The following is a 26991-nucleotide window of genomic DNA, read 5'->3' as shown; positions in this document are numbered from 1 at the left end:
AGCTCTTATCATCTCCATCCAGAGCAATTAATTACATGTTTCTCGTTCTTCCATGTCAAAGGGTCTTGTAGATGACCACTAGCAGTGTTTATTTATTATCTTGTTTTATACCTTTATTTTATGTGACTTTTATTTTGACATCATACTATCTGCATGGGGACTAATCTCTCCACGCGCACACTCATTCAATGAGAAAACACGAGAAGGCACGTTACAAATCGATGCATGTTTTAGAGTCAGAGACTGGAAAATATTATGGTAACCTTCAGCTAAAGTGTTCTTTGAAGTGTTATTCCACTCTGTGCTTGATTTGTTTTGGCAGTAATAATTTGAGAATAACTTATGAAGTTAAGTAAATGGCGGCAGCTTTCCCTGGATCACCACTCTCTTAGCACCCCTTTGATATGCGGAGCGAGGTATGTGGTTCAATGTAATGTACTATTTCATATAAATTCATTTCTCATTATGGCTGTTGCCTACTATGCTGTTATCTATGTGATGCTAGCCTGCTAAAGTGCATTTATTAAGAGAATATTTTGTATCTGGCTAAATTGCCTTTGTTATTTTCCTTTTAAGTTTTCACGGTGTTGGTGCTATGCACACTCGTCTGAATTAAAGTACACCCGTATGGAAACACTCCTAAGCCTGTTTATTCCAAGTTGAAGGGCTGCTACAGTGAAAACTCGACGCTCGATGTGGAGTGAAACTCAACTCGACGTTGGAAGGACTGCCATCCGCCATTCTGTGTACAAGACTGCCGCCTTCTGTTCAAACACCCTCACTGCAACCGGCACCCAGGCAAGATCGGTCTATTTCGTTTATGCGTATTGCTGCACAAAATCACAGGGACTCTGATTGTGAACAGATATCTACGTAATGGACTGAAGTCACCTTTATAAACAATATACTGTACATGTTTGATGCTCTGATTTAATAATACATTTGAAAGGTAGATTTAAAGATACAGAAGGGTAATTTCTTTTAAAAAAAAAAAAAAAAAAAAAAAACAATTGAACTAATTGAACCTGTTAAGGGTAAATTCATTAATGGGTAAATATGTATGATTGAAAGCTGTTTGTGTGTTAGCCTACATTTTTTTGTTGATGATAATCACCCAGTGCATGTTTTGATATTAAGCTTTGTTGAGTTATTAAACTACAGTTCAACATAACTAAATAGCAACACAACTTCAACAAAATGTCACTTAATAGAGAAGTAGCAGCTAGCACACATGACCCACCCATGGAAACAGATAACCCACAGCCAGTCAGGTCTAGTTCACGTGAAAGAACATTTACAGAAAAGGGATTAGAGATGCACAAACAGGAAGCCATTAAACACAAGAAAGAATTCATGAGAGCTTATGGCTCCTGGAAAGAGGTGGCAGGAAAGTTTAGGACCGCACTAAAATCATTCTGTTCTCAAGATGAACTAAATAAAATCAGAGACGAAATCCAAATTCGACACAGTGCAGTAAGTGAATGTTATGAGCCCATTCAACGCAACCGTAATGCCACCCCAGACATTGTACCCAAAATGGATGCTTGTATAGCACTCACTGCAGAGATCAGCGAAATAATAGAGATGCGGCTAAAAACTGTAGATGAGGTCTTTAATCCAGAACTTGAGAAAGTACGAGTGAGGATGGCACTTAAGAAGGATGAGTATGGATCTATCTTCGGACACACAAAAACCGATACTGTACTCTCTCTCGCAGAAGATTCAATCCACTCACAGGGCTCTAGCAAGCATTTAGATGCAGGAGCAGAACTTGCAGCTCAACAAGAAAAGGTTAAGGCAGTATATCAAATACAAGCTCAAGAAGAAGTTCTTAGCAAGTTAGAAGAAGAGAAGCAGCTAGTTCTTAAAAGGTTGGAAGAAGAAAAGCAAGTAGCTCTTAAAAGGATAGAGGAAAACATGCGTCAGGAAGAAAAAAGACTACAACAAATTCAAGCAGAGGCAGAAGTAAGAATAGCAGAGGCGAGAGTAAATGCATATGAGAGCCTTGAACATGATTCCCGAGACTGGCTAAAAGAAAATGATCTCACAGTTAAATTCAAAGGCCAGCTTAATCCAAAGGCCAACGCATACCAGCCTTCACAAGCACACGTCAATGCGCTAGCATCTCCTGAGAAAGACGGTCTTACCCAAGCACTCATTAACTCACTCAGTATGAATCGCCTGCCTGCTCCTGAGCCACCAAAGTTCTCTGGTGAAGCCCTAAAGTATGTAGACTGGAAGATGTCCTTCATGGCCCTCATAGACCACCAGCCTCTCCCTACTCATGAAAAAATGTTCTATTTAAAAAACTATCTGAGTGGAGAAGCTCGTAAAGCTGTAGAGGGATTCTTCTATAGAAACTCAGAAGAAGCATATCAGGGGGCCTTAAATGTCCTGGAAGAAAGGTACGGAAACCACTTCATTGTGCAAAGGGCCTTTAGAGATAAGTTAATGAAATGGCCAAAGGTTGGTGCCAGTGATCCTGCTGGACTTCGAGAGTTTGCTGACTTCCTGCAAGGATGCGTTGAAGCGATGCCTCATGTGAAAGGATTAGCCATCTTGGACGACTGCGAAGAGAACCACAAGTTGCTGAAGAAATTACCAGACTGGATCACACGAAGATGGAGCAGAGTTGTCACGGAAAAATTGGACGAATCTGGGGAATACCCGAGCTTTTCCTGTTTCACAAGGTTCATCCAGAAGGAGGCTCGGATAGCCTGTAACCCTGTCGCCTCTCCACTTCTGATCAAGGCCACAGATGACAGGCAGCCCAGGAGAACTAGAGCACTTCACACAAACACTAAAAGGAACAATCCCACGGAAAAGGTTGAGAAAGTGTTCAGCACCAAGTCAAGGCCACCATGTCCTATCTGCAAAGATGAGATGCACGGCGTCGTAAGGTGCCCTACCTTTGCAGCAAAATCTCTGGAAGATAAGAAGGCCTCCATATGGGAAAACAACTTGTGCTACGGATGTTTGAGAAAGGGACATAACAGTAAGGATTGCAAAACACGACACTTTTGTGGCATATGCTGCAGACGTCACCCCACCTGTCTACATGAAGAGAGAGAGAACCGATCTTTGGAAGCAAAAGAGAAACAGTCAACTTCCACAGACAAAGGCACTAGTCAGGAGGAGATCAAAGTGACGTCCCATGCAGTGACGCAGCACGTCTTTGCCACATCAAGCATTGTCCCTGTTTTCATGTCATCTACAAATGAACCACAGAAAGAAGTTATAACGTATGCTCTTCTGGATACGCAGAGTGATTCGACATTCGTCTTGGAAGACCTACTTGAAGAGCTGAACGTGGAGACTAAACCAGTACAGCTCAAACTGAGCACCATGACAGCTGTTGACACACCCATAACAAGCAAAGTTGTCTACGGTCTACAAGTCCGAGGACTACAGTCTGAAAAACAGATTCAGCTACGCCAAGCCTACACTCGTGGTTTCATACCGGTCGACAAGTCTTACATCCCGACTTCCAAAACAGCGCTGCTCTGGCCTCATCTAAAGCATCTAGCAAACAAACTCCCGCTGCTGAAGGACTGTGAGGTGGGACTGTTAATTGGAAGTGATTGCCCACTGGCATTAGCCCCCCAGGAAGTTGTCACAGGAGGCGAAAATGATCCATTCGCCCAGAGAACGGAACTCGGCTGGAGCATCGTAGGCTCATCTAATCCACATCTGGATCGCCAGGGAAACCAGAGGTTCGTCCATCGAGTGACAGTGAAGGAAATACCAGCTCCATCAACCACTGACGTGCTGAAGGTCTTGGAATCAGACTTTAATGAAAGGAAGTATGCAGACAAAGACAAGTATGTGTCACAAGATGACGTTCGCTTCATTCAGCTCCTGAGTGACAACATAACTCAAAGGAAAGATGGACACTTTGAAATGCCCCTCCCTTTCAAGAGCACAGAGCCTCCTCTGCTACCAGACAACAAGAAGCTGGCAACAGTTCGACTGCACCACCTAAAGAAAAGATTGAAAAATAACGAGAGGTATAAAGAACAGTACAAGGCCTTCATGAAAGATATGATAGAGAAAGGAGACGCAGAGCCAGCCCCTCCCGCGACAGGACAGCAGACTACATGGTACATACCACACCATGGGGTATTCCACCCCAAGAAGCCAGAGAAGCTAAGGGTCGTCTTTGACTGTTCAGCGAAGTTCCGTGGTGTCTCACTAAATGATACACTGCTAACAGGTCCTGACCTGATCAACTCTCTCCTTGGAGTGCTCTGTCGTTTCAGGAAAGAGGCTGTAGCCATCATATGCGACATCGAGAAAATGTTCCATCAGTTTTACGTTTCCTCTGAACTACGGAACTACTTACGTTTTCTCTGGTGGGAGGATGGAGACCTTGAAGCAGAGCCTCAAGAGTTTCAAATGGCTGTCCATCTATTTGGCGCCGCTTCGTCACCTGGATGTGCCAACTTTGGTCTGAAGTACTTGGCACGTCAACACAAGGAAGAGTATCCATCAGCGTCAGCCTTTGTTGAAAAGAATTTCTATGTCGATGATGGGCTTATTAGCGTCCCCTCTGTAGAAGAAGCAAAGGAATTGATCGCTGAAGCACGAGAGTTGTGCAAGAGAGGAGGTTTGCGTCTACACAAGTTCAATTCAAACGAAAGGTCAGTTCTGGACTCTGTGGACCCAACTGAGAGAGCAGTCACATCTGAACCCCTCAATCTGGACCTAAATGCAGCTCCAGCCGAACGTGCTCTCGGTATCCAGTGGTCCCTTGAACATGACACCTTCAGCTTTAATGTAAACACACGGACCAGGACCTCTACACGTCGCGGCATCCTATCTGTCATTGCTTCTTTGTACGATCCAGTCGGATTCGTGGCTCCGTTTATCTTAACTGGAAAGTGCATCCTCCAGGAGCTGTGCCGTCGAGGCATTGGATGGGATGACCCACTTCCCGAAGACTTAAGTCCACGGTGGGAGAGATGGAAGAGCGACCTACAAAGGCTGAATGAAATCTCAATACCAAGATGCTACCAACCACAAGGCTTCTGCAAAACCATCCTGAGGGAACTACACCACTTCTCGGATGCCAGCAATATAGGATATGGCTCGTGTTCCTATCTGAGAAGTAAGAATGAAGATGGTGAAGTTCACTGCAGCCTCGTGATGGCAAAGGCTAGAGTTGCGCCTACTAAACTCACAAGCATTCCAAGATTGGAACTTTCAGCAGCAGTGGTCGCTGCAAGATCAAGTGTCATGCTGAGAAACGAGCTTGAAATGCCAATCCATGCAGAATATTTCTGGACTGACTCCCAAGTTGTCTTGGCTTATATCAACAATGAAGCAAGAAGGTTCCATGTCTTCGTTGCCAATCGTGTGCAAATGATCAGAGAACACACCAGCCCCAGCCAGTGGCACTATATAGACACAACAGAAAACCCTGCTGACCATGCATCTAGAGGTCTCAATGCAGTAGACATCTCCTCAACAAACTGGCTATTAGGACCCAAATTCTTGTGGGAACAAGAGATACATCCAGAGTCTCACCTCACTCCTGAGTTGCTTGTTGGTGATCCTGAGGTCAGGTCAATGCAGGTGTTTACAACTAAAGTTGAACCCTCCAAGTCAGACATTCTTACCCGTCTAAATCGATTCTCCTCCTGGTCAAAACTCCTGAAAGTCATCGCAAGAATCAAGAGGCTGAATTCAAAGCAAACCCATCCTGGCAAACCTGTGAGTGTGGAAGAACTAGAGAGAGCTGCCGAATCAGTAATGAGGCTTACACAAGAAGAAGCATTCTCCCAAGAGATGAAGATACTTCAAAAGGGAAAAGGCCTTCAAAACTCCAGCCCTCTGTTTCGCTTGGATCCCATCTTGGAAGGAGGAGCACTTCGTGTCGGTGGGAGACTAAATCAGTCATCCTTAAGCCTAGAAGTCAAACACCCTTTGATTCTACCCAAAGAAGGACATATTACCAAGTTGATCTTGACACACTGCCACGAGAGGATCTGTCACCAAGGACGGAATCAAACTCTAACTGAACTTCAAGCCAATGGGTTTTGGGTCATCGGTGGAAGTAAGTCAGTTGCTAAGCTGATACACAGATGCGTGAAGTGCAGAAGACTCAGACGGCCTGCTGAAGAACAACGCATGGCAGAGCTTCCTAAGGAGCGTGTAGAAGTTTCTGCTCCCTTCACATACTGCGGCATCGATTGCTTCGGCCCATTCATCACTAAGAAAGCCCGCAAAGAGCAAAAGCGCTATGGCTTAATCTTCACTTGCCTTGCCTCTCGATCTGTTCACATTGAGATGCTTGAGGACTTATCCACAGATGCATTTATCAATGCCTTAAGATGCTTCATCAGTCTCAGAGGAGCCGTTCGTCAACTCCATTGTGATCAAGGAACCAATTTTGTGGGAGCTAAAAATGAGTTCAAAGAAGCACTGAAGCAATGTGACACCAAAACAATCGATAGCTTCCTCGCAGAAAGGCAATGTGAGTTCATCTTCAATGCTCCCTCGGCAAGTCACGCTGGCGGCGTCTGGGAGCGCCAGATTCGGACTGTCCGTAATGTCCTAAATGCCACACTCTGTCAATACTCAGGCAGACTCGACGACGCTTCCCTTCGAACTCTGTTCTATGAAGCAATGGCCATTGTGAACAGCCGTCCGTTAACCGTAAATGGGGTAAACGATCCTACCTCGCTCGAGCCATTAACTCCAAACCATCTCATACTGATGAAGTCCAAGATTGCCCTTCCACCGCCTGGCAAATTTGAGAAGGAGGATGTCTATGCAACTAAAAGGTGGCGAAGAGTCCAGTACCTCGTCGAACAGTTCTGGAGCCGGTGGAAAAGAGAATATCTCATGAACATCTCCACACGCCAAAAGTGGCATACGACTCGACGCAACCTCAAGGTAGATGACTTAGTCATTATAAAGGAAGACACCCCTAGGAATCAGTGGCATCTGGGACGAGTGGTTGAAACCACAAAAGAGAGCGATGGACTAGTACGTCGTGTCAAGCTGTTAGTGGGAGAAAGGATGTCAGTGAAACAAAATCGACCAACCAAACCTCTGATTATAGAAAGGCCCATTCAGAAACTAGTTCTCCTCCTCGAGAGTGAGTGATCAGTCTAGCTGTCTACACATTTATCCCCCCATGACATAGGCTACACACTCACCTGCACATATCAAGAAACACTGATACAGACTTAGGACTCAAGTATGAGCCATTCAGCCAGGTTGTCTTCTTGTCTTCATAACATGAGTGGTGGGAGAGTAGATGACCACTAGCAGTGTTTATTTATTATCTTGTTTTATACCTTTATTTCATGTGACTTTTATTTTGACATCATACTATCTGCATGGGGACTAATCTCTCCACGCGCACACTCATTCAATGAGAAAACACGAGAAGGCACGTTACAAATCGATGCATGTTTTAGAGTCAGAGACTGGAAAATATTATGGTAACCTTCAGCTAAAGTGTTCTTTGAAGTGTTATTCCACTCTGTGCTTGATTTGTTTTGGCAGTAATAATTTGAGAATAACTTATGAAGTTAAGTAAATGGCGGCAGCTTTCCCTGGATCACCACTCTCTTAGCACCCCTTTGATATGCGGAGCGAGGTATGTGGTTCAATGTAATGTACTATTTCATATAAATTCATTTCTCATTATGGCTGTTGCCTACTATGCTGTTATCTATGTGATGCTAGCCTGCTAAAGTGCATTTGTTAAGAGAATATTTTGTATCTGGCTAAATTGCCTTTGTTATTTTCCTTTTAAGTTTTCACGGTGTTGGTGCTATGCACACTCGTCTGAATTAAAGTACACCCGTATGGAAACACTCCTAAGCCTGTTTATTCCAAGTTGAAGGGCTGCTACAGGTCTGTTATTATCAGATCTGTTGAAGATGCAGATTCTGTTCATGGGTGCCAAGACATTTTAGGAAATCCAGACCGGACGATGTTTTACTGCCTTGTCCAGGATAAAGAGTGTGTGGTGACCCAATATACAAGTATGGTGATATTAAATGACTAAAACCGTGATATAAGATTTTGGCCATATTGCTCATATTGGCCATTCATTCCCTGTGTGACTTTTCCAAAGGCTTGTGTTTGGTTTTGACCACAAGGTGTCGCTGTGGTCAAAGCTTCAGCTCTGCCACTCTGAGCTCGATTGATATGTCTGAGGTGAAACACTCACTTATTAGCATACTGACCAAGAAATGTGGAAATAAATAAATGATGAAATAAAAAAAAGAAAAAAAAAGAAATAAATGTGGAAATAAATAAATGATGAAATAAATAAAATAAAAAATCAAAATAAATGTGGAAATAAATAAATGTGGAGAAATACATCTATACATAAAAAGGAAATAAAAATAAAAATACTCATTTATTTTTCTTTGTTTCTTTGTTTTTTTTTTCTTATTTTCTTTGTATATTTATTTATCCTCTTAAACTCCGAGGACCCTGTACAGGGTCGGGAATGACATCGTCATGTATATACTTTTAATTTTAAATGTCTGTGGAGAAGCTGTGATGTATGTGATACCATTTGAAAGCTTAGAGTCTCTACTTTCTGGAGATAGGCATCACTTTGGCATTTGTTTTACACAAAGTAATGTATTTACACTAAATTACTCTGGTGGATTTGGCCAAATCTAACGCCGGCTTCACACTGCACGCGTAAGCAGCGCGTATTTTTTTCGGCGCTCATGTTAACAGATGAGTGCATTCACACCGGCAGCGGAGGCAGCGCAGCGGCGCGGAGCAGGAGCAGAGCAGAAGCGTCAGTGCCGCGATTGTTTCGGCGCCGGCTCTATTTCTGACGCGCTGCTCACGATGAATTAAAGCCACAGTACATTGTTCTGATCAAAATTAACCTGGTTAACATGAAAAATAACACATTTAACCATGAAATAATTTAGTGAAGTGTTCCATGTGTTTCTCAGTCACCATATGACATCCGGCGCTGTGGGGAAAAAAAAGTTCTACACAAAAACCGAAGTCACTGCCATAAGTTTTTGCCTGAACTACAAAACTAATTTTAAATAATGTATGCCAGTTTATCTTAAATTAAATATGAATTAAATTATGTATATATTATAACTATATGCTGGGATAAAAACAGAAAGGATAAACAAACGCACGTGGTGTCAGGCAGTGTTCTTCAGAATGCACCTGGAAAGACAGCAATGGACGACACTCGTCTCATCGTGGAGGTTGAGAAGCACACAGTTCTCTATGATCCACACAATAAGCTTTATAAAAACTTGCAAGTGAATGATAGTAAGTCATTTTAAAGTGTTTTTGACAATCTTTCGTTGCCTCACGAACGAACGAACGAACGAACGAACGAACAACTAAATATGGATAGGTTAATAGAATATACACACATTAATATAGCACACATACAGTATAGACATGTAGATAGACTATGATGTGCGTTATTTTGTCATTTAAAAAAAAAAAAGTTTTTAGATAATTTGCTCATTTAGCCTATATATCATTAAGAAGTTTCCTCTTAATTATTACAGTCATTTATGAATTATCTTTAAGAGGTTTATGATGAGTAATGCATGTAAATTTGATGCATATCCAAAATTTCAAGACAATTTCCTGACGTTTCTCTTTTTAGCAGTGTGCTTTTCATGGACATATAGTGCGATGGCCTTAATTTCTTCTATCAAAAACTCGCACTAAACGAAATAAAAAAAAACACATCAGAAACAAGTGAAACAATTTTTAAAAATAAAATTAGCTTCTCTAAAATTAGAGAAATGCAAACTTATCCATTATAGAGTAGCCTACTCTGTACACAACTGCGCGCGAAAAACGCTGCCTGTGTGAAAGGAAAAAGTGTGCGCGCTGCTACTGCTTTACACGCGCTGCTTCGGCGCTGCCTTATGCGTTCAGTGTGAAGCTGGCGTAAGTGTAAGGAGTAGAAATATAGTGTGGCCCCTTTAAGAGCCGCGCGCGCTCCGGTAAACGAGGTCTGCATTTTGTGTATGTGCACACTGAGTCTTGAGCTCCCATGTGTGGGGATTATTTTCTGTTTTCTGTTGCTAACAGTCAGTTATTTTGTTTTATTAAGTAATGCTGTGGACGGAAATGGAGTTTGTGAGAGTTTTGCCGGGAATAAAGTGCGATCTGTTTGATGTTAATCGCCTCCGTGTTTGCATCCACTTCAGTTACATTAAGTGAGCTATCCGCGGACACAAGCGTTACATACATTCAGCATTTTGCCGTCATTTTACAGGAAACCCTTTAAAGTTACAAAAACACTGCTAAAAGTGATAAACCTGTAAGTATATGTTGTCTAAGCTGTAATAACCCCCCCCCCAAAAAAAAATAAATAAATAAATAAATAAAATAAAATAAATAAAAGATTAAAAAAAAACAAGTAGGCACTTTTTGATTTCTTTTTTATATAAATGAATGTTTGAAAGTGTGTAACTCAGGCCCTGTGTGCTCTAGGACCCTGCAGACACTTTGGGCTGTTTCCAGCATGTATAATTAATTTAATGACACTGGGATATTGCATTTATATCACTGTATATGGTGGAGGAGGGGGTGGTGGAGGGGGGTAGCAGGGTCAGGGTAAGGGGGAAAGGGGGGTCATCCCTTCAGACCCATTTGAGTAAATCTGTCATAAAACACGACACAGACAAACTTCTTTTTTCACTATTTTCTGTAATTTAGTGGAAACAGCCCAAACTGTCTGCAGGGTCCTAGAGCTCACAGGGCCTGAGTTACACACAACAATAAAAAAATAAAAAACTACTTTTTTGGGGGGTTATTACAGCTTAGACAACATATTCTTACAGGTTCATCACTTTTAGCAGTGCTTTATGTAACTTTAAAGGGTTTAATGTTGAATGACGGCGAAATTAATGAAATGAATTTGACCCTAGACCACTGTATGTGTGTATGGGAGGCTTTTCAATTTGGGTCGGCCGAATCCAGGCGGAAATCCCAAAAAATGGTCCTGGTGTTCAAGAGGATATGTATGTATTTATTATTAGTTTAGTAATTCTGTTGATGTGATATCAGTGATGATCACTCACCCGACACAGTCAGAGTCACTACATCACTCGCGTGAGAGCAGAATAATCCTGATCCTGGTCCTCTACAGCCGTTACACCAGCACGTCTGTGTGTGATCTGCAGTGATCTTGAACTCTTTCTCATTAGAGCGCGGATCTTTACCATCACACTCCCATCCGTATGTCCATCCTTCCCCCTGTATGTCACATGTGAGAGTGACAGTCTCTCCTCTGAATATCTGTGATGGTTTAGGCTTTACAGTCAGAACAGCTTTAGGTCTCTCTGTAAGAACTGCACAAACAGAAGTTATGATTAAACATCTCACAAAATCAAATGAAGTGAATTGACTCGATCTGTCCTAAACTCTGCATAAATGTCACCGCACAAAAGAAGATATTTTAAAGAACAGATTCTAGAGAGCGTTTGATTGGACAGAAAATCTGATGAGAAACTGAAGAGTGATGTCATCAAAATCACTGATCCTTATTGGCTGGCGTGAGAGACTGTGAGTTTTGAACTGTTATCTTCTAAATGTGAATTGTGTCGTTGTTGTGGAGCAACACTGGCTTATAGATAACAGTAAGACGACCATATTCATACTAAAAGACAAAACACTTCCATTTTGATTTCATGTGGACATTAAACTCAGTTCATTGACACTTAACCCTTGTATGGTGTTCAGGTCTGTTGGACCCGTTTTCCTTTTTTATCGAAAGAAAAATGATATGATTAATTATTTTTTCAAACTGAGACTCATTGGCCTTGGCTCATTTTCTGTGAGGAATATATATCAGAACACATTTTCATTGACCACACACTGTAAACCCCCCTACACATTTATATTACACACAGGATGTTCGGGTCCACTGGACCCGGGGCTAATAAAAGTGTGGGAATTGTAGGTCCTGTGTACATTTACTCTGTCCTCCTCCTGTCAGGGCCTGCTGTTAGTGTGTGTGTGTGTGTGTGTGTGTGTGTGTGTGTGTTGATGTATATGGTTTATGAGGACACAAATGTGTATAATGACATGGATATTACAACGTAAACATGGTTTATGAAGATATCTGTGTCCTCATACTAAAACATACTAAATGGTGTTTTTGAAATTCAAAAAATGCCAAAAGTTTTCTGTGATGGGCAGGTTTAGGGGTAGGGTTAGTGTAGCGTGATAGATTATACAGTCTGTACATTAGAAAAACCAGTATGCCTATGGAGAGGAACCATACACCACATATCCAAGTGTGCGTATGTGTGTGTGTGTGTGTGGGGGGGGGGGGTGCGTGTGTGTGTGTGTTATGGTGGGTGTGTGTGTGTGTTCATGAGTGTGTGTGCATGCGTGCGTGCGTGTGGGAGAGAGATTGTGTGTAAGTGTGAGAGAGTAGCTACAAGAGTGAGTTTTGTTTCTACCCCTGCCGTTCCCACATGAGGTAGCAATTCTTAAATGTGATCTAACAAAGGTAAAGAGAAAATATTAACCATATATGCTGTATATATTGCTTGTAATTGGGATGGAGTAAACATCTGTTGAGTATTTTAACATAACATTTTTGATTTTGTTGAATTAAAAACCCAAAAATGCAGCGGGTCCACCAGACCCACGAACACTGGCTGAGTAACAAAAATATGAACACCACACAAGGGTTAAAAAGAGAACAATAATGGAAATACATTTAAGCAATACATGGTAAATATTCATCAAAATAAAGAGAAATATAGTTCATTCATTTCATCAAAAACAATTCTGTCATGACCACAAATGTGGCGAGTGTGAGCCTCAAATAAACAGAAACAGAGGGTTACGGCTTGAGGATGTCACACACACACGTTTGTTTTTGTGAAATGTGGGGACATTCCATATTTTCTATCACCCTGTAAGACTTTCAAGGACCTGACTGACGGAAATCTGCTGTGAAAGAGGATGAAACCAATGATTCAGGTTCCACTATAGTTCAGAAGAAGATCATCTGTACATATTTATGCATTTGTTGCTGAAGTTGTCACTTCTGTTATCTAGAATGGTGCAACGATCAATTCATCTCCTACTTCATTTGATTCCACCATCACCAAAAGACGGAGACCTGGGAAGATGTCCTCATATCCTCTGGTGACTGTTTTTAATCCTTGTCTTATCAAACTGCAAGAAGTGTGAATTTTTTAAAAAGAAGAATCGAACATTTAAAAAAAAAAGGTTTTCAATACAAATTTTAGAACAGCAGGTTCACCCGCAAAATGGATCTGACTAGAAATTCACAAAGTATTAACAACGTCATCATAACTCTGTCCACCTTGTATCTTAACCTGTTTAATCCCAAATGTTTTCCTGCAATGTGAGTACATGCAATTTACTCCTTAGACCTCCCTAACACACAAACGTTATGCCTTCTTTGATTTTATGTTGGTTAAGTTAGTGAAATATTAGGTTTTATTCTCGGTCACAATAGTGACCGGTGGGAAACAGCATAGACAGAATTCATACAAATTCTTCTATTAGACCTATTTACACGTTTAAAACTTAAAATAACAATAACATATCCAACATATAAGAATGAGGTATGATTAGAATTTACTTCAAAACTATTTCTATTGTTCATGATACACAATAAAAAAAAAGAAAATTGGGTATGAAAATTGCAACCCATTGAAATTAATTCAAAAATCTAGGTAACACGTTCATCTTCACTGAATTAACGTGTCCGGCCAAAGAGAGGGGAAGAGGTGACCAACAAACCTTGAAAAGATCAACGCACTTACATGAGTTATTACTCCTAAATATTAGGAAGAGCAACTTTAAACATTGAAGCACCAATTGGTAAATCCGAAATTTGGACGTTTATAAGGTATATCTCATAGATATAGATAGACAGACAGACAGACAGAAGTATAGAGAGACAGACAGACAGACAGAAGTATAGATAGACAGACAGACAGACAGAAGTATAGAGAGACAGACAGACAGAAGTATAGATAGACAGACAGACAGAAGTATAGAGAGACAGACAGAAGTATAGATAGACAGACAGACAGAAGTATAGAGAGACAGACAGAAGTATAGATAGACGGACAGACAGAAGTATAGAGAGACAGACAGAAGTATAGATAGATAGACAGGCAGACAGAAGTATAGATAGACAGACAGACAGAAGTATAGATAGACAGACAGACAGAAGTATAGATATAAAGACAGACAGAAGTATAGATAGATAGACAGACAGACAGAAGTATAGATAGACAGACAGACAGAAGTATAGATAGACAGACAGACAGACAGACAGAAGTATAGATATACAGACAGACAGAAGTATAGATAGACAGACAGACAGAAGTATAGATAGACAGACAGACAGACAGAAGTATAGATAGACAGACAGACAGAAGTATAGATAGACAGACAGACAGAAGTATAGAGAGACAGACAGAAGTATAGATAGATAGACAGACAGACAGAAGTATAGAGAGACAGACAGAAGTATAGATAGATAGACAGACAGACAGAAGTATAGATAGACAGACATAAGTATAGATAGATAGACAGACAGACCGAAGTATAGATAGACAGACAGACAGAAGTATAGATAGACAGACAGACAGAAGTATAGAGAGACAGACAGAAGTATAGATAGATAGACAGACAGACAGAAGTATAGAGAGACAGACAGAAGTATAGATAGACAGACAGAAGTATAGCTAGATAGACAGACAGACAGAAGTATAGATAGACATACAGAGAGAAGGATAGACAGACAGACAGAAGTATAGATAGACATACAGAGAGAAGGATAGACAGACAGGCAGAAGTATAGATAGATAGACAGACAGACAGAAGTATAGATAGATAGACAGACAGACAGAAGTATAGCTAGATAGACAGACAAACAGAAGTATAGATAGACATACAGAGAGAAGGATAGACAGACAGACAGAAGTATAGATAGATAGACAGACAGACAGAAGTATAGATAGATAGACAGACAGACAGAAGTATAGCTAGATAGACAGACAGACAGAAGTATAGATAGATAGACAGACAGACAGACAGAAGTATAGCTAGATAGACAGACAGACAGAAGTATAGCTAGATAGACAGACAGACAGAAGTATAGATAGATAGACAGACAGACAGAAGTATAGATAGATAGACAGACAGACAGACGTATGGATGGATGGATGGATGGTTTTCAGTTCAGTCTGAGAGAGAGTCCCTATGAATAACACAGAATGACATTATTATTACACAGGAACATATTCTGTGTTATACTACCGGTCACAACCCGTCTTCATTTATCTGCATCCTGACAAAAGAATAAACAATGTATAAATATAATTTCAATATGTATGTATAGATGACCCTTTCATGATGATGTGTGCAAAAAATTAATGAGCTATTCAAAAATTAACTTTGATTAATTCATTAAATTTTTCTGTCATTTCTGAGCTTTCACGTTGTCATAAGATGGCAGTACCAAGAAATAAGTGTGTGTGGTCACACGACCAAACTACACAACAATGTTAGACCTGCCCAGAACTCATGTAGACATTTTAAATGTGTATTATAAATGAAAATTTGCTTCATAATAGAAGTTGCTTTTTAATACCACACTAAAATATGCGAGGAAAATTTACGGTCACAATTGTGACCGGTGGGATTAAACGGCATTAGTAATGAAAACATTAAACCCATTGACTGGCTTTTCTACGAATATTAAGGTGATATAAGAAAAATATATTTACAAGGTGAATTTCGACTTTACACCTATACTATCAATCAATCAATCAACTTTATTTATATCGCGCTTTTCCAATGCCGATTGTTTCAAAGCAGCTTCACAGTGTCAAACAGGACAATACTGCAACAAAATTAGATTCAGCTGTACAGTCGCTCTGGAGAAAACAGTGATGTTATCAGCTTATTTTAATTTATCATAGAGCGACAATGTTGGCAGATCAGTATTATAGTTTATAGAGGACTTTACATTGGCAATGAATGAAACTAAGACAGTGGACATGGTCATCAGTGTTAGGAATGAGCAAAACAGTCCTTGTCCTTATTCCTCTGTTATTTCCAGACATGTATTTAGTCGAGTTTTATCCTTTAAACTGCTCGGTGTCCATATCTCTTCCGATCCGTCATGGGACGCCCACATTAAGTACATGATTATGAAAGTACGAATCTATTATCTTTGTGTTGCTAAAAAAGTGGGTCTACCTTGTGATGTTTAATGCACATTTGAGCTCTTAGAAAATGTAAATATTATAATAACTGTATTCAAAACACATATTCATGAGATGAGAATGTGTTTTAAGAGGATGGACATTTGACCTTTGCATGTGAAATATTTGGTCAGAATTATTAAAGAATAATATCATGAGACGAATTTGTTGTTCTTGTTGTGCAACAAGACCTTCAGATAAAATTTTTAAATCATGGTAATGTAATTTTTATATATAAAGTTAACCATGCTGAAAAGCCACAGAATAGTAAGAATGGCTCGACACACACAAGACGTGCAGTGACTGAATAATGACTAAAAGTGAATCTCTTCAGTCTATTCTAACAGATGTGGTTAATAAGAGTTAAAATATGGATTTAGATGATCATTAGACAGATGTGAATATGAAGACTCACCTGATACAGTCAGTGTAAGAGCATCACTGATGTCTGTCTGTGAGTCTGATCTCTCTCCTCTACAGCTGAATTCACCACTGACATACTCACCACTGAGAGACACACGACTGAGATGCACACCATAAGCTGTGAAACTGAACTCTGCTGTTGGTGATAGATTGACATATTGTCCATCTCTAAACCATCTGTATGTCCACTGAGTGTCTCCTCCTCCCGGTATGACACATGTGAGAGTGACTCTCTCTCCTCTGAACACTCGCTGATCCGGCTTCACCATCACTACAGGTTTCACTGAGAAACAGAAGGAAATATTGAAAAGCATTGCAGATCACTGTCAGGAACTCAAAGCTTCTTCATGAGGAAAACACTATAAATTCAATTATAAATCTAGAACAGAGTTTTCTTGTCAATTGTAATAATTACATCAAAAACTGGTGTTAAAAACTAAATTAAACTGATATATGTGTCCAGTCTGTCCTCTGTGTTCTTGATCTGCCTGTTCTGACCAGTAGATGGCGCTGTCTACAGTCAGGATATAATGCAGGTATGACATCATCTGCAGGATTTTAACACATCTTGACGGACAAATGTAAGCAGAACCGGACTGATCATCGGGAGCACCGGGTGGATTCCTGCTGGCCTGGAAACTGATTGGGTCTGCTGCCCTCTTTCTTTCTTTCTTTCTTTCTTTCTTTCTTTCTTTCTTTCTTTCTTTCTTTCTTTCTTTCTTTCTTTTTTTTTACTTTTTCCGAGATGAGCAAATTGGGTTAAAAAGTAGATAGATGTTTTTTTTTCTTTTTTTTTTCTTGAAAATGGCCGATGGTTTGTCTAGATCAGACCCTATTCCTCCTCTGGGATCGGTCAGAGCCTCTGAAGCTCTTCCTTTGGTCCTTCAATATTTCGGTTCCCATTGAAGTCCATCACGTGGAGAATGTTTTCCTCAAAAAATCGAATTTCTTTTCGACTGAAGAAAGAAAGACATGAACATCTTGGATGACATGAGGGGTGAGTAAAATATCAGGACATTTTCATTTTAAAGTGAACTAATCCTTTAATGTTGATGATCACATTATTTTACATATGAATCTGCTTACATGCGAAAACTTTTTTTTGCGTCTTCTTCGCCTGTGTTTTAATCAGGAGATGCTGTACTCATTCAGACGATGCGTAATAGCGCCCCCAAGCATTTATCAGTGAAAACACGGAAACAGAAAATTACGTTTTGGCAGGGAAAGAGTTAATGTACAATTCCTGAAGAAATGGTGCATGTTCAGTTGTTACCCTACAGTTAGCATGTTGCTAGCATGATTAACATGATGATAACATAATGTCAACATGATTAGTATGTTGTTAACATGATGTTAACATGATTAGGATGCTAGCATAATCTGAACACGATTAAAATAACATGATTAACATGTTGTTAACATAATGTTAACACAATTAACATGTTTTAACAAGATGTTAACACAATTAGCATGCTTATTAGCATTATGCTATCACGATTAGCGTGTTGTTTACATGATGTTAACACGATTAACATGTTGCTACCATAATATTAACACGATTAGCATGTTGTTGACATGATGTTAACACAATTAGCATGTTGTTATTATGTTAACACGATTAGCATGTTGTTAGCATAATGTTAACACGATTAGCAATGGGATTAATTTCTAATTTACAAATATATTTTTAAGTTTCAGGATTTTTTTAAAACAAACTTTTTTTTAAAGATGATTCTGAGCTATGTTATAAAATATATAACTGAATGCTTTGACATACCATCTTACTTTATGCAATATGTGGGTAAAATGGCTTTGGATTTCCCCATTCAATACAATGTATCGATACACTGCATCTAATTTGCATATTATTGTGTTCTGTAATGAAACATGTAATGAAAAAAGAAGTGTAATAATAGGAGTAATAACTGGCAACATTTTCATAATAATATGTAATATTTCATAGGAATATCGATTTTTTTCCCCCCTATTCACTTGTTGTGTCTCCAAAATGCCTGATAAACATGATTTAAGTCCTGGTGTCCTCTACAGTCAACATTTATCAAATCAATGCCCTGTTTGGTAACAAAAAGTCCTCCGCACGTCCAAACCGTTTTGAACAGAGTAATAATCAGAGCGACGGACATATCTCTCCACTGAACACTCGCTGGTCCTGCGTGAAAGTATCAAAAACATTTTTTTTTTAGCGATTGTCCAAAAGCCTATGAGAAATCCTATTGGGTATTTATTGAGGTAACCCGTGTGATGTGAACTGCCGGCTGGCCTTTAATGTGACGTCATACACACTCTATGGGGAACTTACTAACTTCCTGCTGTCTGTTCTCAAGCTCTTTTCTCTTGAAGCATTGGTGCACAAGATCTTAATGACACTGGGCAGAAATCATTTCTGTTTCATACAGTAGATTATGATCTCTTGAAAATTAAGATCTTTTGAAACGTTTGATTGAATAAAAAGCAAATTCCTGTAATGTTTTGCAGCAGAAGGAAATACAGTCAAATGATTCTGTGAAATATGCAAAACATGGACATAAAACATCAGCAAAGAGACAAATATGGGATCCTGATGTATCCATGAAGACAAATAAACTACTAAAACAAAATTCATATTGGTTAAAAAATACTGCAGTGATGTACAGTACCTTGAGAGAGTCCAGACTGAACGAGGGCCATCAGCACTGAAAGCAGAAGAAACACAGATATGAATCATATTCAACACAATGTCAGTCACACACTGAAACATGTCATGATTCACTGATTCAATGATGGATTCACTGATTTGCTGATGGATTCACTGATTCACTGATGGATTCACTGATTCACTGATGGATTCACTGATTCACTGATGGATTCTCTGATGGATTCACTGATTCACTGATGGATTCTCTGATGGATTCACTGATTCACTGATGGATTCACTGATAGATTCACTGATTCACTGATGGATTCACTGATTCACTGATGGATTCACTGATGGATTCACTGATTCTCTGATGGATTCACTGATGGATTCACTGATGGATTCTCGATTCACTGATGTATTTACTGATGGATTCACTGATTCACTGATGGATTCACTGATGGATTCACTGATTCACTGATGGATTCTCTGATGGATTATTTGATGGATTCTCTGATGGATTCTCTGATGGATTCACTGAAGGATTCACGGATGGATTCTCTGATGGATTCTCTGATGGATTCTCTGATGGATTCACGGATGGATTCTCTGATGGATTCTCTGATGGATTCTCTGATGGATTCACTGATGGATTCTCTGATGGATTCACTGATGGATTCACTGATGGATTCTCTGATGGATTCACTGATGGATTCTCTGATGGATTCTCTGATGGATTCACTGATGTATTCACTGATTCACTGATGAATTCTCTGATGGATTCACTGATTCTCTGATGGATTCACTGATGAATTCTCTGATGGATTCACTGATTCTCTGATGGATTCACTGATTGATTCTCCAATGGATTCACTGATGGATTCACTGATGGATTCTGTGATGTATTCACTGATTCACTGGTGGATTCAATGATGGATTCTCTGGTGGATTCACTGATTCACTGATGGATTCACTGATGTATTCACTGATGGATTCTCTGATGGATTTACTGATGGATTCTCTGATGGATTCTCTAATGGATTCTCTGATGGATTCACTGATGGATTATCTGATGGATTCACTGATTCTCTGATGGATTCACTGATGGATTCTCTGATGGATTTACTGATGGATTCACTGATGGATTCACTGATGGATCCACTGATGGATTCACTGATGGATTATCTGATGGATTCACTGATTCTCTGATGGATTCACTGATGGATTCTCTGATGGATTTACTGATGGATTCACTGATTCACTGATGGATTCACTGATGGATTCACTGATGGATTCACTGATGGATTCACTGAGGGATTCACTGATGGATTCACTGATGGATTCACTGATGGATTCACTGATGGATTCTCTGATGGATTCACTGATGGATTCACTGATGGATTCTCTGATGGATTCTCTGATGGATTCACTGATGGATTCACTGATGGATTCTCTGATGGATTTACTGATGGATTCTCTGATGGATTCACTGATGGATTCTCTGATGGATTCACTGATGGATTCTCTGATGGATTCACTGATGGATTCTCTGATGGATTCTCTGATGGATTCACTGATGGATTCTCTGATGGATTCTCTGATGGATTCACTGATGGATTCTCTGATGGATTCTCTGATGGATTCTCTGATGGATTCACTGATGGATTCTCTGATGGATTCACTGATGGATTCTCTGATGGATTCACTGATGGATTCACTGATGGATTCTCTGATGGATTCACTGATGGATTCTCTGATGGATTCACTGATGGATTAACTGATTCACTGATGGATTCACTGATGGATTCACTGATGGATTGACTGATTCACTGATGGATTCACTGATGGATTCTCTGATGGATTGACTGATTCACGGATGGATTCACTGATGGATTCTCTGATGGATTGACTGATTCACTGATGGATTTTCTGATGGATTCACTGATTCACTGATGGATTCACTGATTCACTGATGGATTCACTGATGGATTCACTGATTCACTGATGGATTCTCTGATACTCAACGAAAGCAACATAGTTTGAACCCCTTACATGAAAGCCACTATTAAATTAGTATAAATAATATTAAATTGTGCACATTTCACACTTTAATGACTATTCTATTGTGGTAAATAAAAATATAAAAAAATAACTTTGTACAGTAACTCACATGTATGTCCTATAAGCAAATACTAATATTAATGTGATTAATGTTTCACAGCACTGATTCAGTTGAACAAGCTTCAGAAGTCAAAACCAGATGAGGTCAAAGTGTTTGAGGCACACACAGCACTTATGCAAAGAAAATATTGTAATAACCGGCAGTTATTCTGAAGAACTTTGGTCTGATGTGAGCTAAGCTAATAAACTTGCACTAAGTTAATTGCTAACAGAAGACATGAGCACACGCATCCCATACATCGCACGACCATGAGTGTGTCTGAGAATAGAAGCACAGCAGAACAGACCAGCAGGAAATATCGTCTTCTTTATCCTTTTATTCAGAACACAGTCAGGGCCCATGTCCCTCCCTTACACACCTCTCTCTCTCAGTAATGAATCAAACCCACCCAAACTAACTTGAACATAAACACGCATAACTTTGCTAATGTAGCTGGTTCAAAAAATAAAATAAAATGTAATGAATAATCCATCAGTTTGACTTTATCAAAACTTATTTCTTGTGCTTTTATATTTGTTTAAATATGTTCTTTCTGGGTCATAATGGTTCAGTGTACATAATAAACTCTAGTGGGAACCATTGTCTTGTATGGAGCACATATCGGTGACGCACGATACCTTTTGCGATGTGCGAACAGCGCCATCTTTAGACGCACATTTGTTGCAGACTGGGTCAAACGTGCTCTCTGTCGCTCTTCTAACGAGCGGTAAGGACGTTTTAAAGTGTGTTAAATGATATCATGAATTTATTTTATGAGATAAAGAATGTTTAAATGTAGTGTAAGGCTGTGATGTTATCAAATTGAATGTTTTACCGAGAAATGTTTTTGCTTGCTAGCTTTTCCGTGCTGTAGGAGCAGAGTGAAGGGGAGAGACGGGTATTCCAGAAAGTTGATTGTGCTCTATTTCTGCAGGTATGTCCGATTGTTTGTTATATGTTGAGAAATGTTTGAAATGAGTTTAATATCAAGTCTGAGTTACATACAGAAACGAGAGTGTCAGGATCTGGGTTGCTTCTCTGTTTCCCCTCATTCATACCACCACACTCTGTCACACACTCGTTGACACACCCATCTCTCTCACTCCCCAGCGCACACACATACTGTCATGTGTCACACTCTGTCTTCACCTGTTGTTCATCACCATCAGCGCTCTCGCTGCTTTGTGCCCACACCTGTGTCGTGTCTTGTCTAATTACTTAGTCTACTTCTGGTGTTTGTTCTCTCTGTTCTGTGTCGGAGTATTGTTCAAGTTATGTGAGTAACGCTCTCTCTTTGTGTCAACTGTACATCTTACCTGTGTCTTGCCTTGTGAAGCAGCGTTCGCCCTGTTGTCTCCCGTTGCCCGCCCTGGCTAGCCTCACCTGGGGAGTTATCCGCTCTGCTGCCGTCGTCTGGGGTCCCTCTCACTGAGAGGAGTTTTCTGTTTGTTATTAGCACTTGTGGCAGATGATCCACGGAGGAGCTGTCTTCCTGAGAGCACCGTTTTGAGTTATATTTCTAAGCTGTCTGTCTATAGACTGTTTTTGGACATTAAAGACATTGAATTATATCACCTTTGCTTTTGGATCCTTCTTGCTTGTGACAGAATACTCCGACCACACTATGGATCCAGCGAAGGTGGAATAATTTTTTTCTGCTGTAAGGATTCAAGGAGTGATGCTGGGTCGTCATGATGAGGAGTTGTCTGCTGCCAGAGATGCGGTGGAATGTTTGGCCACACAGGTTACTGAGCTGTCCGTTCGCCTCCTTCATGCACACCAAGAATCTCCTGTTGTTCAGCATTCTCCATCTCTTCCTGAACCCCGTGTGAACAATCCTCCATGTTATGCAGGTGAGCCGACAGAGTGTAGAGCCTTTTTGACTCAGTGTGAGGTGGCTTTTTCCCTGCAACCACAGACCTATGCGGAGGATCGTTCCCGCATCGCCTATGTGATATCATTACTGACTGGGCGGGCTCGTGAGTGGGGACCCTCCGTTTGGGAGGCTGGGAGTCCCTGTTGTCACTGTTTTGATCTCTTTAAGGAGGAGATGATCAAGGTATTCGACCAATCGGTCTTCGGACAGGAGGCGTCGCGTCTTCTCACCACGATCCGCCAGGGGAGGAGAACAGTGGCGGATTTCGCGATTGAGTTTCGCACCCTGTCTACCACAGCTGAGTGGAACGAGCCCGCTCTGGTCGCACGCTTCCTGGAGGGTCTGAATGTGGGTCTGAAGGAGGAGATTTATGCTCGCGGTTCACCGACCCAGCTCGACCAACTGATAGAGCTGGCAATTCGCCTGGATAGATGCTTTGAGCAACGGCGTCGGGCTCGCGTCGGGTCCACCACTCTTCGCGACCCTTCTATGCCTGTCACTGCAAGACCTGATCCTGAACCCATGCAGTTGGGTAGCATTCGTCTTCTGCCAGAGGAGAAACAACGCCGCATCTCCAACAGACTCTGTCTGTATTGCGGCACGGCTGGCCACTTCGCAGCGTCTTGCCCAGTAAAAGCCAGAGCTCGCCAGTAGACAGAGGAGTACTGGCGAGCGCGACTGTTACGTCCTCTCCATCAAGTTCCTGTACCACCTTGCCCGCCGTCCTTCGTTGGGTCGGTTCTACTATCTCCTGCCCCGCATTGATCGACTCAGGGGCTGAGGGGAACTTTATCGACGAGAGATGGGCTCGGGAGCATAACATCCCTCTGGTGGACTTAAAGGGGAACACCACCGTCTTTGCCCTGGATGGTAGTATGCTTTCTAATGTCCACCGTGTCACCAGTCCGGTGAGTCTCACAATCTCAGGGAACCATCAAGAGACTATGTCCTTTCTCATTTTTCAGTCCCCTTATACCCCCATTGTGTTAGGCCATCCCTGGCTAGTCCGGCATAATCCTCATATTGACTGGGCCAAGAATACCATTTTGTCTTGGAGTCTATCATGTCATGTCAATTGTTTGGTGTCTGCTACTCCTGTGGTCTCCTCTGTGTCTGTTTTTCAGGAGGAGCCTGGTGATCTGACTGGGGTTCCGGAGGAGTACCACGATCTGCGGGTGGTCTTCAGTCGTTCCCGGGCCGTTTCTCTCCCGCCTCACCGCCCTTACGATTGTAGCATCGATCTCCTACCTGGCACCACGCCACCCCGCGGTAGATTATATTCTCTTTCGGCGCCCGAACGAGAGGCTTTAGAGAGATATCTCTCCGAGTCGCTCGACGCTGGGATTATTGTCCCATCCTCTTCGCCAGCTGGTGCTGGTTTCTTCTTTGTTAAGAAGAAGGATGGATCCTTGCGCCCTTGCATCGATTATAGGGGGTTGAACGACATAACGGTCAAGAACCGCTATCCCTTGCCCCTTATGTCGTCGGCTTTCGAGATCTTGCAGGGCGCAAAGATCTTTACTAAGTTGGACTTGCGTAACGCGTACCACCTTGTTCGCATTAAGCAAGGAGACGAGTGGAAGACCGCGTTTAACACTCCTATTGGTCACTTTGAATATCGCATCCTTCCTTTCGGGCTGGTCAACGCTCCCGCGGTATTTCAGGCGTTGGTCAACGATGTCTTGCGCGACATGTTAAATGTCTTTGTATTCGTGTATCTGGACGACATCCTCATTTTCTCACCCTCACTCGAAGTACACATTCAACACGTTCGTCGGGTCTTACAACGACTACTCGAGAACCGTCTGTTCGTTAAATCAGAGAAGTGCGTTTTTCATTCTCAATCGGTCACCTTCCTTGGTTCGGTGGTCTCGGCTGAGGGTATCAGCATGGATCCCGAGAAGGTGCGGGCGGTTCTCGATTGGCCCGTCCCGGATTCTCGAGTGGCTCTCCAGCGATTTTTAGGTTTCGCGAATTTTTATAGACGGTTCATCCGTAACTTTAGTCAGGTTGCCGCACCCCTATCTGCCCTCACCTCGACTAAGTCTCAGTTTGTTTGGTCAGCAATGGCACAAGACTCATTCGATCGACTCAAGAGGCTGTTCACCTCCGCGCCCATTTTAGTCACCCCGGATCCTGAGAGACAATTCATAGTCGAGGTTGATGCCTCCGATGTAGGGGTTGGGGCTATTTTGTCGCAACGTTCCGCTTTGGATAACAGGGTTCATCCGTGCGCCTTCTTTTCCCATCGCCTTTCTCCGGCGGAGCATAATTATGACGTGGGTAATCGGGAGCTTTTAGCTATTCGGTTAGCATTGGGGGAGTGGCGGCACTGGTTGGAGGGAGCCAGGGTTCCATTTATCGTTTGGACTGACCACCGGAACCTCGAATACATCCGTTCCGCCAAGAGACTTAATGCTCGTCAGGCCCGTTGGGCTTTATTCTTTGGCCGTTTTGATTTTTCCATCTCCTTTAGGCCAGGTTCTAAGAACATTAAGCCCGATGCCCTCTCGCGACTGTTTGGCTCCACAGAGGCAGCTTCGACCAATGAGGTAATCGTACCTCCGCACTGCGTGGTCGGAGCTGCCGTCTGGGGGGTGGAGCGGACGGTGAAGAGGGCTCTTGCGCTCACGGTCAACCCCCCTCGCGCCCCGACCGGAACGCTATTTGTTCCCACGACCGCTCGTTCATCCGTCCTCCAGTGGGGACACACCTCTAAATTAGTCGCCCATCCTGGTGTTAGGGGTACTTTGGCTACTATACGTCGGAGATTCTGGTGGTCCACTAGAGAACGTGATATCCGTCGATTTGTAGCGTCTTGTCCTGTCTGTGCCCAAACTAAGTCGAGCAATGCCCCACCTGCGGGTCTCCTCCGACCACTTCCCATTCCGTCACGCCCCTGGTCGCACATTGCTTTAGATTTCGTAACCGGTCTTCCATCTTCCGCCGGTAACACGGTTATTCTTACTATAGTCGACCGTTTTTCCAAAGCTGCGCATTTCGTTCCTCTTCCTAAACTACCGTCCGCCCTAGAGACCGCGCAGGTAATGGTAGATCACGTATTTAAGATTCATGGTCTCCCTTCGGACATTGTGTCTGACAGAGGGCCTCAATTCGCCTCTCAGTTCTGGAAGGAGTTCTGCCGACTGATTGGGGCATCCCCCAGTCTGTCATCAGGATTCCATCCCCAGACCAATGGTCAAGCCGAACGGACCAACCAGATTCTCGGACGGATGCTGCGCAGTTTGACTTCACAGAGCCCAGCATCCTGGTGCAACCAGTTAGCCTGGGCCGAATATGCCCATAACTCGCTACCCTCGTCCGCCACTGGGTTATCTCCATTTGAGAGCTGTCTGGGTTACCAACCTCCACTTTTTGCGTCGCAGGAGTCTGAGACTTCCGTGCCATCCGTACAGGCTTTAATCCAGAGGTGCAAGCGTACTTGGAAGAGGGTGAGATCTGCGTTATGTCGTACTAGAGCGCGCACTCATAGAGCGGCTAATCGTCGTCGGGTTAGGGCCCCTCGTTACGTTTGCGGGCAGAAGGTGTGGCTATCCACCCAGAATCTACCGATACACGAGGGTTCTAAGAAACTTATGCCCCGTTTCGTTGGTCCATTTGCTATTATAAAGGTCCTCAGTCCGGTTGCAGTCAA

The 26991-nt window shown here is 41.9% G+C and overlaps 1 protein-coding gene across 1 annotated transcript in view; it reads right to left on the bottom strand.

The window, feature by feature from the left end:
* The window catches only part of LOC137072150 (Fc receptor-like protein 5), a 40703-nt gene extending 18579 nt beyond the window's left edge, over positions 1 to 22124 (bottom strand). The window contains exons 1-3 of the mRNA XM_067440389.1: positions 22094 to 22124; positions 19322 to 19357; positions 16657 to 16947 (exon numbers count right to left, since the gene is read on the bottom strand). Of these exons, the coding sequence (XP_067296490.1) occupies positions 16657 to 16947; positions 19322 to 19357; positions 22094 to 22124 (358 nt within the window). The remainder of the gene's footprint in view (positions 1 to 16656; positions 16948 to 19321; positions 19358 to 22093) is intronic.
* Between the last annotated feature and the right edge of the window lie 4867 nt (positions 22125 to 26991).

The sequence above is a fragment of the Pseudorasbora parva genome, chromosome 1 (assembly GCF_024679245.1).
Source record: "Pseudorasbora parva isolate DD20220531a chromosome 1, ASM2467924v1, whole genome shotgun sequence".
NCBI classification, from domain to species: domain Eukaryota; kingdom Metazoa; phylum Chordata; class Actinopteri; order Cypriniformes; family Gobionidae; genus Pseudorasbora; species Pseudorasbora parva.
The sequence above is the reverse complement of the archived record's forward strand: the minus strand, read 5'-3'. Positions and strand labels throughout refer to the sequence as shown.